The sequence below is a fragment of the Amblyraja radiata genome, chromosome 13 (genome assembly GCF_010909765.2).
Source record: "Amblyraja radiata isolate CabotCenter1 chromosome 13, sAmbRad1.1.pri, whole genome shotgun sequence".
Lineage (NCBI taxonomy): Eukaryota > Metazoa > Chordata > Chondrichthyes > Rajiformes > Rajidae > Amblyraja > Amblyraja radiata.
Window position 1 is genome coordinate 25,013,124 of NC_045968.1, and position 17,496 is coordinate 25,030,619.

General features: G+C 46.4%; 1 protein-coding gene across 1 annotated transcript in view; it reads left to right on the forward strand.

Annotated features, from left to right (window-relative positions):
* The window catches only part of LOC116979727 (serotransferrin-1-like), a 38,323-nt gene that overhangs the window by 422 nt on the left and 20,405 nt on the right, over positions 1-17,496 (forward strand). Inside the window, exons 2-7 of the mRNA XM_033031462.1 lie at positions 1,883-2,031; positions 4,868-4,970; positions 6,277-6,459; positions 9,570-9,714; positions 13,098-13,153; positions 14,922-15,094. Of these exons, the coding sequence (XP_032887353.1) occupies positions 1,883-2,031; positions 4,868-4,970; positions 6,277-6,459; positions 9,570-9,714; positions 13,098-13,153; positions 14,922-15,094 (809 nt within the window). The remainder of the gene's footprint in view (positions 1-1,882; positions 2,032-4,867; positions 4,971-6,276; positions 6,460-9,569; positions 9,715-13,097; positions 13,154-14,921; positions 15,095-17,496) is intronic.

The window sequence follows — 17,496 nt, forward strand, 5'->3', positions numbered from 1 at the left end:
TCATTTCTGTTTATGGGTACTGGCCATATTTGGGTGATGTTTTACTATTTACTATGCTAAAGCACCATTTCAAAAACATTTTACGGTTCGCATCATGTTAGGCTGAACATCAAGAGAGTAATTTCTCTTCATGTGTGATGCATGCCCAATGGAGGGCATAGGAAGATATCCTCCGAATGTTGCCATATTCAAAAGTGCACCACATCTTCAATTCCGCTTCAGAGTAATACCATAGATTTTGTGTACACGTCTTTAGAACTTTTATCAGTGATTGCAAGTGTGTCAGGCAGCTAGAAAAAATAATTTGCAGAAAATACTGAAATTACGATAAAATCTCAAAAAGATATGGGATGGGGGAACAGAATGTGCAACATATAGAAGAGAGAAGACATAACTACACAGAATGGAGAGGGATAATATGGAGGCAAAATGACAATTAAAGAAGTTTGGAAATACAATAACAATAATGTGAGAGAAAACAGACAGAAAATGAGAGAAAGAGGGAGAGTGATATGTGAGAAAAAGAGCAATTATACAGAAATAACTGTTGCATATGAAATAAATTAGGTCTGTGAAAATTAGTTGAAATTACACATGAAAGTGAGAGCAGAAATAATGAGGTAAGAGAACACATAGAATAGAAAAGGTGCATTTTATATCATGAACAGAAACAGCTAAGGCATGAGAGAGAGAGAGAGAGAGAGAGAGAGAGAGAGAGAGAGAGAGAGAGGGGTAGAGAGAGGGGTAGAGAGAGGGGTAGAGAGAGGGTTAGTGGTAGAGGGCTAGTAGTTGAGCGCTCACTTCGATTAGCGCTCTTCGCTCTCCTATCTCTCTCTCTCTCCTCTCATCTCTCTCGCTCTCTCCTCTCTCCTCTCTCGCTCTCTCTCTCTCTCTCGCTCGCTCCTCTCTCCTTCTCTCTCTCGCCTCTTCTCTTTCTCTCTCCTCTCTCTCTCTCTCTCTCTGCTCTTCTCCTCTCCTCCTCGCTTCTCTCTCTCTCTCTCTGCCTCTCTCTCCTCGAGCGTAGCACGAGTTCTCTCTCTATCCTGTTTTCCTGCCTGTTCTCCTTAGCGGAACTCAAACTTGTGATTATGTAATGGAGAATATCATTGCGTACAGCACTTTTGGTGACTACTCATGACCATACAGGCGTCACCCCGTGACATATCTGTATGGTTGTGAGTTGTCGCCCAAAGAGTCGTACCTTGTTCTGGTCACCGCCGAAAAAATCCCGTAAGTGGGACATGCCTTTTTGAGGATTAAGGAGATTTGGTATATCAACAAGTACTCTCTGAGCATCTACCGGTGTATGGCAGAGAGCATATTGACTGGTTGCATCCTGGCCTGGTTTGCCCAGGAATGAAGGGGATTACCAAGAGTGGTCGGCATTGCATGGTCAATTACAGGTACTGACCTTCCCACCATTGATAGGATCTATAGAAGGCTCTGCCTCAAAAAGGCAACCGGTATAATTAATATTGCACACCACCCTGGCGATGCTTTCATTTCACTCCTGTGATTGGTAAAACAGGTATAGGGATCTGAGAACCCTGATGACCACCAGGTTCAAGAATAGCTTCTTCTCAACAACCCTCATGCTCTTAAACAGTATATAAAAATACTAACTTCAACTATGAACTATGCATTGTATTTGGCTGCGTGAAGGACTTCAAGTATTTTGCACCAGTGATGAGGTTTTAATTTATTACATTTTGCATAGTATATATTAATTATGCGTATTGTGTTTAAAGGCCTGTTATACTGCTGCAAGTGAGAATTATTGGTACATATGACAATTAACACTCTTAATTTTTGAAGCTTGTATAATTTCTGAGCTACCTCTCTCTGAGCTAATTGCTATCTGATGCTCTTTATCTTTTTGCAGCCCTTTTAGTTGCGGATAACCAGTTGATCACCTGGTGTACAATCTCCACAGCGGAATTATCGAAATGTACTGATTTGAAAAATGCGATGGAAGATAACTTTAAATGTATAATGAACGACTCGGTTGAAGCTTGTTTTTCTGCTATTAAGGTAAAAGTGTATTTAGACTTGTCCTAAGTTAATAATCTAAACATTTAATTACATGGGTTACTTTACCACCAGAACAGTAGATGTCACTGCTTTTTATAATTCCATCTAAACTGTGACTGTCCAGGATCAGTGAACGGAAGTCCCCTCTGTGTTGGTCCCTTCCTCTAAAATAGTGAACTGTTGGTAGAAGAAACATTCGTCGGAGAGCATTCTTGCCTCTAGAGTGTAAATTCCAGCAGGTATCTGCTCTTTGGCATGCTGAGGCGATGTTGGGAAAAAGGATTCATTATTGAGGATGTTCAATAGCCCTGGACCCAGATTGAATGTATCTCCTTAATAATATGTGAGTACTTTCCCTTTATGTTAAACACTGGTTGGAATTACACATACTACTCAAGGTGGCAATAACTGCAAGAATGCAGATGAGCTTGGAATGATACTGACTATCCTCAGAGTGAAAAGGTTGCCTCTGAGGTCATTCTCAATTGAATCTTCTCCCCTCTCACTTTAAGCCTCTGCCTTCTTGTTTTAGAATTTTGTACCCTGGGAAAAAAAATGGTGAGCATTCACTTTATCCATATCTCTCTTGAATAAGTACACCTCAATAAAGTCACCTCTGAGCCACCCATGCACCACAGCAAAAAGTTCCAACCAATCAACCTCCCTATGATTCAGACCCACAAGCTCAGATAACATGCTGGCGAATCTCTTCTGCCCCCTTTCCAACTTAATGACATCTATCTATCTGTCTATCTGTCTCTAAAACTCTGATCTTGTTATCTTCCAGTTTGGCGGTCTTTCTATTTGCGCAAAAGCCGTTCTCGATAGTGCTACGATTTTTCGCTAGTTCACTCACCGTTCCCCTGCGCTGTGAGTCCACCAAGTTTGGTTCCGATCGGTTGAATGACGTAAATGTTAGCGAGGTTTAAAAATATTAAAAACCACGTGTGTGCAGATCGATCTCTTCTGCCAGTCAGCGCCGCGTGAATTAGTCTCTTCCCTGTCATTCCCTGGGGCAGTCTGCTCCTTCCTGCGCCATCGCGTCTTTACTGGAGGTGAGGATGGCCGGCGGAGGTTTCCAACCGGACATTCAAAGGGACCCGAAGCAGCCCAGCCCCAAGTAGCCCAGCCTCGAGCAGCCTCAGCCCCGAGCAGCCCAGCGTGCGAGACCCAGCCCAGCCCAGAGTCGGTGACCCATCCCAGCCCGAAGTCAGAGATGTTGCCGATGTCGCCAAACGGAAAGCGGAGACACTGATCCCGGCGGAGGAGAATGACCCCATCGTGAGTCCCCATCGCACCGCCAATTCCAGCCGCTACCCCTCTGGTCCCGCTCGCTGGCTCCTCCCACCCTCCCACGTGATGACCCCCTCTTCCCCATGGCTCTTCCCCGTCTTTTCTCCGAGCTCACTCCACCCCCGGCCACACACCCCTCTCCCAACAACTCCTCCCCACCTACACACCCCTCTCCTCCCACATAACCACCCCCGCTTACACACACCCTCCCCCTCACAAGACCCTCTGCCCTCATACCAACCCGCCCACACACACACACACACACCCCCCGCCCACACACGCACCCCCCCCCACAACATCCCCCGCCCCCACACACCACCCCCCTCACACCCCCTCACACACCCACCCCCACACACCCCACAACCCCACACACCTCCTCACACACACACCGCCACCACCGTCCCACACCTCCCCGCCCCACAACCCCCCTCCCCCCAAAACCCCACCTCCCTCCACAACCCCCCCCTCCCCCACAACCCCCCCCCCCCCCACACGCCCCCCCCACCCCACCCCCCCCCCCCCCCACACACCCCCCCTCCCCAAACCCCCCCCCCCCCCCCCCCCCCCACACCCCCGCCCCCCCACAACCCCCCTCCCCACAACCCCCCCCCCCACCACCCCCCTCCCCACAACACCCCCCCTCCCCACAACCCCCTCCCCCCACCCCCCTCCCCCAAACCCCCCTCCCCACCCCCCCCTCCCCACCACTCCCCCTCCCCCCCCAACCTCCTCCCCCACCCCCCCCCCCCAGCCCCCACAACCTCTCCACCCCAACACCCACCCCCCACAACAACCCACTGCACCCACAACCCCCTTCTGCCCCCACAACTCCCCCGCCCTTTTTTATGATGGGAGGGTAGAGAAGAGGGAATGACCAGGATGAGAAAGGTCCTTGACCATGTTGGCTGCTTTGCTGAGGCAGCGTGAATTGTAGATGGTGTTGATAGTGGGGAGGCTGGTCGGCATGATGGATTGGATTAATTCACAATTCTCTGCAATTTCTTTTGTCTTGGACAGAGCTGTGATGCACCCGGATAGTATGCTTTCTACGCTGCATCTGTCAAAGTTGTTAAGAGTCATTGGAGACATCTCCTGAGGAAGTAAAGGAGATCTCCTGAGAAGTAAAGACATCTCCTGTGGAATTAAAGGCTTTGTTGTGTTTTCTTGACCCAAGCTTAAAGTGGTTGGTTCAGGACAAATTGTCAGTGATATTTACACGTAGGAACTTGAAGCTCTCAACCATCTCCACTATGGCACCGACGATGCTGATAGGGGTGCTTACTTCACTTTGCTTCCTCAGATCAATAAATAGCTTCTTCATCTTGCTGACGTTGAGCTACCCAGGATTAGGAAGTCTTGACAAAACAATAGTGAGCTGGATTTTATGAACACAAAAACATGAAATAAAATTAGGAATAACAAAGTACAAATCCTAAACTTACTGGAAAGAGAAACAGTTATTGTGAGAACCCTTTGGTATAGGCTGATTGAAGAAGACGGGATATGCAGTCTATTTAACCGCCTTCACATTTCTAATCCTCAGACTGGAATTGCAGATGCCATAACCGTTGACGGGGGAGATATATATAAGGGTGGTCTTTTGCCGTATCCACGTCTTAAGCCGATCGTAGCTGAACATACTCCAGGTAAAGACTTATCAAATGATGCCAACAAAACCATGCCTGAAAATAAGAGGGAAAGTCACTGTATTATTTAAAACAACTTCCCATAAGGTAATCTGCTATCTGCATGTGATTCCAGACCACAAAATGTGTTTGTCACTGAAGTGGTCCGTTAAGTAATTCTGTTGTATGAACACCACTTCTGAGGTCTGAGTTAAACCGGGAGTGACAATGACAAATCACAAACTGAGCATTGACCTGCTTTCCAATCCATATGCCAGACTTGTTGGTATCTACTTCAGAGTAAAATGGACCAGTCTACCCAAATCACTGGGTGCAGTTACAGCAAAGGCACTCTCAACCCAATTAAGGATGCAAGGACCTCATTACGAACATCTGAGTTGAGGGGGCTGTTCCACAGTTTAGACAACCAACAACTTGTTGTAGTGAACCTCAAAGAATCATACCTTAACATCAATACCCTGGACACCTCTAGTCAAGTCAAGTCAAGTCACTTTATTTCTATAGCACATTTAAAAAACAACTCTCGTTGGCCAAAATGCTTTACATTGGTGGAGGTACTAACATTATACAACCTCTAACCAAACTTCTCAGTCTATCCTGTCTCCCTTCAAGACAGACAAGGTATGCTCAGAGAAAAGTATGCCTTCAGGAAAAGAACATGACAGGCTTCTCTCTGGCCATCCCTATACCACTGACAGACCCCTCTCCAGTTATTCTATAACCAGTGAGTGACTCCTCTATAATCGTCTCTCTAACCTGAGATAGAGGCCTTATCAAAGTCGCCGAAAAAGTTGTGTAAGTGGACAGGCCTTTTAGTTTAGTTTAGTTTAGAGATACAGCATGGAAACAAGCCCTTCAGCCCACCGGGTCCATGCCAACCAGCGATTCCCACATATTAACACTCTCCTACACACTGGGAACAATTTTTACATTTACCAAGAGAATTAACCTACAAACCTGTATGGCTTTGGAGTGTGGAAAGAAACCGAAGATCTCTGAGAAAACCCACACAGGTCATGGGGAGAATGTACAAACTCTGTTCAGACAACACACGTAGTCTGTATCGAACCCGGATCTCCGATGCTGCAAGCACTGTAAGGCACCAACTCTACCATTGCACCACCTTTCTACAGAACTATGTAATTCTTTATTGACACACTTTGAGATATTTGACCTTCAAATGTACATCTGAGGTTTTCAACAGATACCACATGCGTTATATTTTATGAGCAGAATAACAGGAGTATCAGAATTATATTTATCAATGGTTCCAACATAACTGATGGTACATTGTATATTACTGCAGGAGGATCCTGTTACTATGCTGTTGCAGTGGTAAAGAAAGGAAGCAACTTCCAGTTCCAAGAACTACAGGGCAGAAATTCTTGCCATACGGGCCTGGGCAAATCAACTGGCTGGATTATCCCAGTAGGAACTATTTTGAAATACAACCTAACATCTTGGGATGGAGTTAGCCCCATTGAACAAGGTAAATTGTGGAACTTCTTTATATTCTCAAAAACTATCTCAATATTTATAATTGGCAAGATAGAAGACTGTGATATAATTGAATTCAATAGCATGCACAATGCATTGGCCAAGATATACTGCAATTATACAGTGAATGACATAGGATAAGCAGAAGGATATGTAGAAAGAGACAGGTACCAGTCACCAAATGACCAAGCTATGATGACCCTAATAAATCTTGGTGCATGCAATGATAGTATGGTATAATCTTGCAGAGTTGCATGAATTGCTTAACATCTTATCACTGACTGAGAACACCTGAAATTATAATGTTTAGGAAAGAACTTCAGATGCTGGTTTAAACTGAAGATAGACCCAAAATGCTGGAGTAACTTAGCAGAACAGGCAGCATCTCTGGAGAGACGGAATGGGTGACATTTCGGGTCGAGACCCTTCTTTAAACGGGTCTTCTTCCAAAGAAGAAGGGTTTCAACCCGAAACGTCAGCCATTCCTTCTCTCCAGAGATGCTGCCTGTCCCGCTGAGTTACTCCAGCATTTTGTGTCTTCCTGAAGTTATAATATGCACTCTCCCATTTCAACTTACCATTACGTGCAATGAATCTGAAATTCTGACCCATGTTTCAGGATCTGAAATGAGATTTTAAAAAAGTTCCTTTTCAAAACACAGGCTTGATTGCAGATCACACATTTATCTCTAGGGCTAAATAAATTAAGGATTGTGGTGATGAGGTATCCAATAATATCTTATTCTTGTATTCTTTACTGTAAATATTTTTCACTTCCCTTCTCTCTTGTTGGTCTTTCAAACTTGTTGGTTCTTCATTTGATTCTCACATGCCCTTCTCTTTATTTCCTTTCTGTCATACTCCACATTCAGACTTCCAGATTCTTTCCTCTCTCTTCTATATTTTGTCTCTTTTTTGTTATCTTCTTTGAGGGCCCACCAGGTCCATTCCCCTTGTTGATTCACTCCCTCTTGTTTTGGTCTCCCACCTCTCTTTTGCCTCCCAGTTTCATGTCTCTTTTATATTTTCTCCGTTTTATACCATTGCCTTTTTGTACTTATTAGTGAAGTGAAAGCAGGGATGGAAAACCTGGCTCCAAACACAGGTTTAATGGAAGCATCTGAATCTACTAATGATGGACAGCAAAGAGTAGGCTGAAACATTGTTGCTGCAGGCTAGGATTCCCACAGCTAAGCTGGTGTGGAGGAATTAGCTCAGCGGCGGGTTGTCTCAGACATAATGTGGAAGGATAATCTCTGGTTCTGACTGCCTTGACCACTATTAAATTATTAGCTAGATCTTAGACTACCACAGCTAGTTTTAGTTTTAATATAGTTTTAGAGATACATTGTGGAAACAAGTCCTTTGGCGTTCCGAGTCCACAAAAACCACAATCACACGTACAGTAGTTGTATCCGAGACAAATTTTTTAGAAGACAATTAACCTACAAGCCAGCATGTCTTTGGAATGTGGGCGGAAACCGGAGCACCCTGAGAAAACCCGTGGTAACAGGGAGAATGTACAAACCCTGCACAGAGAGCAACTGTAGTCAGATCGAACACGGGTCTCTGGGTCTGTAAGGCAGTAACTCTACCGCTGTTCCACTGTGATGCCTAGGGCGGGGGGTGAGGTGGGATTTGCTGAGTGTAGGACTGTTGCAGCCAAAGTGAGAATGTGGAGATTCACACACCAAAAACCTGGTGCAATATTGCTTTGCTGAGGTTACTTCATTCTTCCACTTTTGATGGGCCCCTGTTTTAAACCCCTGTCCCACTTTCACGACCTAATTCACGACCTCAGACGACCTTAAATGACCTAAAAAAAATCAAGGTCGGGGTAACCTGTGACCTTCCATGACTATGTGTACGACCTCCTATGACTATGTTGAAGACATCCCACGACTATGTTGAAGACCTCCTTCGGCTATGCTGAAGACTGGCTTCGACTATGTACGTTTTACTGCTGTTTGTAGCCCTTTTGCTTCAGCAGCCTTTTAAGAAAGGCAGAAGGGGAAGAGCAATGGTGAAGAGGAAGCACAAGAAGAGGTCTCAATGGGTGAATGGAGATGATGTGATGGACTGTTCCAGTACACCAGATGACTGGAAGAGAGTGGCGCTGGTCTTTGACAAAAGATGGAACTTTAAGCACACATGTGGGGCAGTGGATGGCAAGCATGCCATTCTTGTCCCTGTCCCTGTACCCCTCATTTTCCTTTTCGTACAGGATGGCATTCTGCTGGAACAATTCCTCCAGGTCCCCCTCCTGCTGCCTGGTGAAGGTGTAGGGCATAACCTTCCTCCAGCCCTCCACCACCACCGATGGGGCATCTGCCTCTGATGCTGTGTCAGACACAGGAGAAAGGGCTGCTTTGCTGCCTTCAAATGAGGCAGTGAAGGATGGGGTGGTGGTGGGGACATATACTACCACCCTGGTCTCCTCCTCCAGGGGTCTCTCATGCAGGGCTACCTCCTCCTGCAATATCAGCTCCTGTGGCATCACCTCCTCTTGGGTGGGAAACACCTCCATGGCCGTTTTTTTTAGGGTTGTGCCCTCCCCCTGCACTGCTGCCTTTTTGGTGCCATTTCTAAAACACAAGTCTTCTCTCCAAAAAACTCTCCAGCTATGAATGAACATGCCTTGGAGTGACAGAGGTGACGTTCTGCTGTTTAAATAACCTTTTTTCTACCGGAGCTATTACCTTTGACTGCCTCCGACCACCTACAACTACCTACGACTACCTATGACTACCTACGACTAGCATCACGACCTACTACGACCTACCTACGACCTATCTATGACCTACCTACGAGTAAAAAGTATCAATATTTTCCATGACGACCTTTTTTTACTCATGGACACTTTTTTATCAGGCTAGAAAAAACGCCGCGACCTACTTGATGGCACGAGTACCTACGACTAGCATCACGACCTGCTACGACCCACCTACGACCTCCTACGACCTCGTGGCGACCATGCTGCGAGTATGAGTCAAGGGCAAACGGCAGAGGTTGTGAATTAGGTCGTGAAAGTAGGACAGGGGCTTTCGGCTGCTTCTCCCATGTATGAAATCTAATCCTCACTTACTGTATTTTTGTTTCCAGTTGTGGTTGATTTCTTCTCCGCCAGCTGTGTTCCAGGTGCCAAGGCAACTTTCCCTGAACTCTGTAAGCAGTGTATAGGATTAGCTGAGAAACACTGCAAACGATCACATGAGGAACCTTACTACGATTATTCTGGAGCCTTTCAGTAGGTGTTTTTAAATCATTACTGTTTCTGTAGAACAGCAAGATACATTTCTCTAGTTAGGTTCAGGTTTATTATTGCCTTGTGTACCGAGGTACAGTGAAAAGTTTTGTTTTGCATGTTATCCAAGGAAGTCAGAAAATACGATCAAGCTGAACTCAAATACAACAGGTAGAGCGAAGGAAGAGATACAGAGGGTGGAATGTAGTTCTTGGTATTTTAGTGCACCAGCTCCAAAGACAAAGTCCAATGCCCGCAATAAGTTGGGTGGTGAATCGGACAATACCCTAGCTTAAGGAAGGACCGTTCAGAAGCATGATAACAGAGGGAAATAAGATGTTTCAGAGTGTGGTGGTGTGTGCTTTCAAGGTAGACACAAAATGCTGGAGTAACTCAGCAGGACAGGCAGCATCTGTGGAGAGAAGCAATGGGTGATGTTTCGGGTCGAGACCCTTCAAGCTTCTGTATCTTTTTCCTAAAGGGAGTGGGGAGACGAAGGAATGACTGGGGTGGGACAAGTTTTTGATTATGCAGATAGCTCTCCCGAGGCAGTGTGAAGTGTAGATGGAGTATTCTTCTTCTTATCGAGTCCACACACAAGATTAGAAGTTGTTCAGCCAGAAACTGAACACACTTCTCGGCATCTGTCTTGTCGCTTCTCGTGCTTCTTGTGAGTGGTGGTGGAAAGACTGGTGGAAACAGGGCCGCGACGTGAACATTCTTTCCTTGGCCCCGTTGATGGAGTCAATGGTGGGGAGTCTGGTCCATGTAATGGACTGCACTACATACACAACACTCTGCAATTTCTTGCGATCTTGAGCAGAGCTGTTCTCAAACAAAACTGTGATGGGACCTGACAATACGGTTTCTATGATACACCTGTAGAAGTTTGTTAGAGTCATTGGAAACATGCTGCATTGCCACAGTTTCCTGAGGAGGTAGAGGCATTGGCTGTTGCTTGAATGAGGTTGGTCCACAACAGATGGTAATATTTACACCAAGGAACTTGAAGCTCTCAACCATTTTCACTCCAGGACCATTGATGCTGATTGGGGCATGTGCACCGCACTTCCTCAAGTCAATAAGCAACTCCTTCATTTTGCTGACTTTGCAAATTGTGTGCACCGTAGCCCAAACACATTCTAAACCTCTTTGTTTTTTCCTCCAGTGAATATTAAACACCCATTGAACAATTTCTCCAAGGTTAAGTTATGGAAAACCTCTACAGTCAGTGATTTTGTTTTGACTCATTTAAATAAATGTTGGAACGCATTTTGTGTGTAATGGAACAGCTGTGTGGAAAGCACATATAAGTTAACGTTTCAGATGAACACCATTAAGCAGAACTGGGGGAAATTTTGAGTTTAACATAATTCAAATGAAATATAGTAATGAGCAAAGGCAATAAGTGTGTGCATGTGTGTGGGAGAGATTGGGGGTTCTATAATGTACACGTGGAAAAGAAGATGGTTAAATGGTAAATTATTCATCACAGAAACTCGGGACATTTTTAAAACATTTGGGCCACATCTTGTGGTCTAAAGTACTTTGAGGATCAAAGACAACATTGGCCAAATCCAAAGCTAATGCTTTCGGATAGATCTGGAAGCCAAAATTGCAGCAGGAATTGGCTGGGTCAAGCAACTTGACCCAACTATCCTCAGCAGTTTGATTCAACGCCTCTGTCATTCAATGTTCCAGGGGCAATGATCAGTCAGAAAGTCCACAAAATACTTTACTTCCATTCTGCTGCTGTTGGAGCAGGTTGGGTGTTGGCAATGAGTCACTCTCCTTAAGATCTCCGAAGAACCTCTCCATTATCTACAAGCCTTGTGAGTAAAGTGATGTAATAGCTCAACAGTTAGTGGAAAATACAGCTCCAATGTTAAATTAATAGGGCAGTTCAATCCAGGGCAAAACAATCTGCTTGATTATCACCTTGTTTACCTGCTGACATTCATTTAGCACCTTTACCTGGTTGCAGTGTATCCTCACACAGGCTGCATTGTTGTAGCTCATCACATTGTCTTCAATAGTGGCTCCCAAAGCTCCACTGATTAGATATTCAGGGACATTAGGTACATGCGATCCCCATCACTTCCAAGTCACATACTGTTCTGATATGAACATACCTTGCTTTTCCTGCATCACCTTGGGGTAAAATCCCAGAACTATCTGTGAGTGCGAAAGGCTTCACAAATGGACTTTGGCCATTCAACAATTAGGCTAACCAGCACTATCTCAAACATAACTAACATTTCAATGGAACTTTAATGTCACATTTACCAGTGTGAAATTATTTTTTGCATGCAGTTCAGTAAAAGTTTTACGATATACGACCACATCTTAGATTCAATACAAGTGTAGAGGAATAGTATACTGAGACAATTCATAAGAGTTTGCACCATTTTCAAGTCCAAGTTGTTATAGTTGCAGAATTCTTAACCTGGACTTAAAGGCCTGTTGTCCTGGCAGCATTGCAGGGTTGGCCTGTCCAAGCAAAGCTGCTGGTGTGCCCCACTGCTGCTCCACCACTCTGTGCAGTTGCAGGTTGTGTCTAGTGCGCACGTCCTGCCTCATTGTGCGGCGCCCGATTCAGCTGAGCCTCAGGCTGCTACAGGGCCTCCAGTGGCCCACTCCACTGTCGAGGTGCACTATACTGCTTCCCGCAGGCGATCTGTTTACCGACTCTTTGTTCCTTGCGTCCGCCGCTGCCATCTTGAATCTCATTACCCTTCTATCCAGGCCTGGGGTATGAGCACGGTTGAGCTTGGTGGCTTACCTCTTGGGGATGGGTTTCCTGGATCCACGGAGGGAGAGCCAGACCTGCGGCCGAGGGAGAGGCGTGGCACCATGCTCCACCGCATGGCGCCATGGTCAGCTCGGGTGATATGTGCTGAGCCTGTTAACAGATGTTCTTGTATAGGCATATAGTTAGTTGCCGAGAGACTGAAGAGGAAGCATCTTTTGTACTTAACCTGTATGCCAATTTCCTCCTTTGGTTCTCTGCTTTCGAACGCATCCTTCCTTTTATCTCCTTTCTTGGTAGGGCAATGTGAAAGACGGTGGTGAGATTGCGTTGTTTGTGAATACTACGGGGTATAGTACTTATAATATGATGAAAGCTTGCCTGCATTGCAGGAGGTTTGTTTGTTATGTGGAAATGTTGATGATTTTATAGGTTTCTCTATATTTTGCAAATTTTTCATAAATAAATACAAAACACTTACAATAATTGGCATGGAACCATCTCTGATTGCATTTTCCTCACAGTTTAATCAATGTTGTGCAGGTTATTTATTATATCACAGAGCCCCTTTAGGACTCTGGGCATAGACATGACTGGCTCTTTATGGAAATTGATTTACCTGGTTATTTCTTGCCAGATGTTTGAAGGATGGTCAAGGAGATGTGGCCTTTGTGAAACACAGCACAGTGCCAGGTGGGTGAATCTATGCCAATTATCTATGTCTCTCGCTCTTCTCGAACACATCTAAGGTAGACACAAAATGCTGGAGTAACTCAACGGGACTGGCAGCATCTCTGGAGAGACGGAATGGTGACATTTTTGGGTCGAGACCCTTCTTCAATATGTCACACATATTCAAAGGTTTCAAAGGTTTCAAAGCTCTTTTATTGTCACATGTACCAATTAAGATACAGTGATACAGCCATTAGGAAAAAAAAGCAACAAGACACACAACTACATAAAAGTTAACATAAACATCCACCACAGAATCCCCAAACAAAAACATACAAAAATGTCCAATCTTCTTCCTCTTTATTCTCCCGCGGTCGGGGCACTCGAACCATCCGTCAGTGCGATCGAAGCTCCCGCAGCTGGAGGTTGAAACCCTTGCGTCGGGGCGATCGAAACTCCCATGTCGGGGTGATCGAAACTCCCACGTCGGGGTGGTCGAAATTCCCACGTCGGGGTGGTCGAAACTCCCACGTCGGGGTGATTGAAGCTCCCGTGTCAGGGCGATCAAATTTCCCACGGCTTGGAGTTCCAGAAAGTCGGTCGCTGACCAGAGACCACGAGTTCCGTGATGTTAAGTCCGCAGGGACCCACGGTTGAAGCTCCGTGGTCAATCCCTGGCAAAGGGATTGTGGCTCCACGATGGTAAGTCCTGCAAGCACCCGAAATCGGTCTCCAGCAAAGGCCACCAACTCCTCGATGTTAGGCTGCAGTGCGGACAGAGAAACAACACGGTAAAAAATCGCATCTCTGTCGACGTAAGGGATTTAAAAAACGTTTACCCCAACCTCTCCCCCCCACATAAAACAAACTAAACACTAAAAACATACATTTAACACATACTATTTAAACGAAGAGAAGTAAGGGACAGTCAGAAGTCGGGCTGCACAAAATAAAGTGCTTTAGGAAAGAACGTCCCTTTGTTTTCTATTATCATTTTAGTTTTACAGATAAGGCTTGAAAACAGGCACTTCTGTCCACACTGATCATTATCATCCATTCACGCTAGTTCTATATTATCCCACTTTCTCATCCATTCCCTACACACTCGGGGCAATTTACAATGGTCTATTAACCTACAAACCCACATGCCTTTGGGATGTGAGAGGAAACTGGAGCACCTGGAGGAAATCCACATGTTCACAGGGAGGACGTGCAAACACCACACTGGCAGCACTGGAGGCCAGGATTGAACCTGGTGCAGTGAGGCAGCAGCTCTACCAGCTGTGCAACAGTGCTACGCTGATTCATGAGCATCATTCACTAAACATCTTATAATTAACAGCTGCTTTCTCCTATTGATATATCTATGATCAGGATCTAAAGATTCACAATGCTCTGACAGAAGAAATATCTTAATATCTCCATCTAAAATAGGCAACCCCTTATTCTGAAACAATGCCTCCTAATTTTGGATGTGCATACAACCATCGCCTCAGTATCCACCATGTCTGTACACTTCTGAATCTTATTTCAATGAGATTACCTCCATTTCTCTACAGTCTTCAATGCAGGTGGGTGCAGTGGAAGCCTTTGAATGTGGGAGCAAGAGGATATGGCCATGAAAGGGACTTACAGCAACCTCATTCCATTGATGATCACATTTATACTTTTATATTTATTGAATCTTAATATATGATAATTACGGTCGTGCCTGAACTGAGACAACGAATAAGGAGGCGTGCTCAATCTTATCTGGAGGATTATTCCCATGCCTTGTTTCTATTTCCAGCTGCTGAGAGGAGTGACTATGAGCTCCTATGTCTAGATGGCACCAGGAAGCCTGTTATGAGCTACAAGAATTGTCACTGGGCTAAAGTGCCAGCTCACGCAGTGGTGGCGAGAAGTGGTGATACTGAGAAAGCGAAGAATGAGGCCATCTGGAACTTCCTATCGAAAGCTCAGGTATGAAGGAACAGTGAATGGTTGGAGTGTTTCACTTTCCCTTCTATGTCAGTTCCAGTTTTAGTTCAGAGTTGGTACCTAAACTTCTGAAAGAAAGCACAGCTTGTGTTCACTATTAGCAGCATTATCAAAACAACATTCCATATGCTGCATAGAATTTCGTCTTTTCAGCCCAATTGTGCCTGAGCTGATTCAAGGCAATGTGAATTATATGTGCTTTACTCTTTTCTTATATCGTAGAATACTTTTCCAAAATTGATCTAATTCTTTCACACATGCAATTCATTTAACGTCTAAGCCCCTTTGGAAAGAGCCCCTTAGGAAATACCAGAGTAACATTCCTACAGACCTGGAACTTCAATCTCTGATCTGAAGCAAGGGATCACAAATACATCTACTTTACATATACGCGACTGAAGTCAATTGTAAGTAAGTGCAATGTATGGTAATTTCTTAGAATGTGACCTCCTTTCCTTGGCCACCAAACAATTGAAATTATATGAAGGAAGGATTATTAAGGGCACAAGGACATTAGATAATAGGAGCAGGAGTAGCCCACTCGGTCCATCTAGCCTTATCCAGCATTCAATATAATAATTGTTGATCAGCCCCAGCCCCCCCATCTCTGTAATAGTTCCAAGTGTTTAGTTCCCTCATCTTTCAAATTTTTTTTACATCTATCTATCTATCTGTCTATCTGTCTATCTGTCTATCTGTCTATCTATCTATCTATCTATCTATCTATCTATCTATCTATCTATCTATCTATCTATCTATCTATCTATCTCTAAAACTCTGATCTTGTTATCTTCCGGTTTGGCGGTCTTTCTATTTGCGCAAAAACAGTTTGTGATAGCACTACGATTTTTACCAGTTCACTCAATGTTCTCCTGTGGTGCGAGTGCATCAAGTTTCCTTCCGATCGGTTGAATGTCGTAAAAGTTAGCGAGGTTTAAAAATCTCACAAAACGCGCGTGCGCAGATCGATCTCATCTGCCAGTCAGCGCCAGGCGGATTAGTCTCTTCCCCGTCACTCCCCGGGACGGTTCTCCCCTTCCTGTGCCATTGCGTCTTTACTGGAGGTGAGGATGTCCGGCGGAGGTTTCCAACACGACTTTCGGAGGGACCCCAAGCAGCCCAGCCCCAAGCAGCCCAGCCCAGCCCCAAGCAGCAGCCCAGCCCCAAGCAGCCCAGCCCCAAGCAGCAGCCCAGCCCCAAGCAGCAGACCAGCGTCGGAGACCCGACCCAGCCTAGAGTCAGAGACCCAGCCCATCCCAGCCCAAAGTCGGAGACCCAGCTAAGCCAGAGACGTCAGAGACGTTGCCAAACGGAAAGCGGAGACTTTGATCCCGGTGGAGGGGAACGACCAGTGACCAGTGTCGGCTGTGAGTCCCCATCGCACCGCCAATTCCAGCCACTACTCCTCTGGTCCTTTTCGCTGGCTTCTCCCCCTTCCCGCATTGCCCCCCTCACCCCAAGGCTCTTCCTTCATCTTTTCTCTGAGCTCACTCCCCCCCCGCACACACACCCCTCTCCCCCACAACTCCCCCGCCACACACCCCTCTACCCCACACAAACTCCCCTGCAACACACCCCTCTCCCCCACAACTCCCCCGCCCACACACCCCTCTCCCCAACACAACCATTACCACCCACACACCACTCCCCCCACACATCTCTCCCCACACACACTCCTCCCCCCACATGCCCCCCCACCCACACACACCCATCCCCCTGCCCACCCCCTCCCACCCCCCACATATACCTCCCCAACACACACACCCCACACACCAGCCCCCACGTACCCCGCTGCCCACGCACCCCGCCGTGTACAACCCCCCCCACACCACCGACCCCACACACCCCCCCACACACCCCGCTTCCCACATACCCCCGCCCACACACCTCCCCACACACCCCACCACCCACATATCCCTCCCCCCTCACAAAACCCCCCCGTCCCCACCACAACATCCACCACACACCCCTCCCACTGTTCACACACACCACCCCCACAACCCCTCTGCCTGCACATCCCTACCCCCCCACACACACACCCCACCCACACACACACCCCGCCCACACACCCCCCCGCACACACACACCCTCCCACACACACACCGTTCCTCCCACATCCCTCCTCCCCCCCCCACACTCCTCCCACCCACATACACACTTCTCCCCCCCCTCCCAACCTCCCTGTCCACACACACCCCTCCTCCCCTCCCTCCCCACATCCCCCCTCCGCCACACCCCACTTCCCTCCCCTCCCACACATGAAGAGGAGGGGGAGGAAGTGCTCCGGGATGAGGGGAAATGAGCCGTGCCTGCGCAGTTAGGGGCTATGGGTGAGTGGTGGAATATTGTGTTTGGGGAACAGGTGAGTGATGGAATATTGCGTT